The 235-nt window shown below is 76.6% G+C and overlaps 1 protein-coding gene across 1 annotated transcript in view; it reads left to right on the forward strand.

Annotated features, from left to right (window-relative positions):
* Positions 1-235, forward strand: part of TBX3 (T-box 3) — a 17,189-nt gene that overhangs the window by 14,821 nt on the left and 2,133 nt on the right. The window contains exon 7 of the mRNA XM_019506617.1: positions 5-233. Coding sequence (XP_019362162.1) covers positions 5-233 — 229 coding nt within the window. The remainder of the gene's footprint in view (positions 1-4; positions 234-235) is intronic.

Below are 235 nucleotides of genomic sequence, written 5' to 3' on the forward strand. Positions count from 1 at the left end.
CAAGGAGCCCTTCGCGCCGCTCACGGTGCAGACGGACAGCGCCGCGCACCTCAGCCAGGGGCCCCTGCACAGCCTGGCCTTCCCGCCCGGCCTGGGCCAGCAGTTCTTCGCCCCGCTGGGCAACGGGCACCCGCTGCTGCTGCACCCCGGCCAGTTCGCCATGGGCGGCGCCTTCTCGGGCATGGCCGCGGGCATGGGCCCGCTCCTGGCCACCGTGTCCGGGGCGTCGGCCGGC

Source organism: Gavialis gangeticus, unplaced genomic scaffold, assembly GCF_001723915.1.
Source record: "Gavialis gangeticus isolate Ggan-Ray unplaced genomic scaffold, GavGan_comp1, whole genome shotgun sequence".
NCBI lineage: Eukaryota > Metazoa > Chordata > Crocodylia > Gavialidae > Gavialis > Gavialis gangeticus.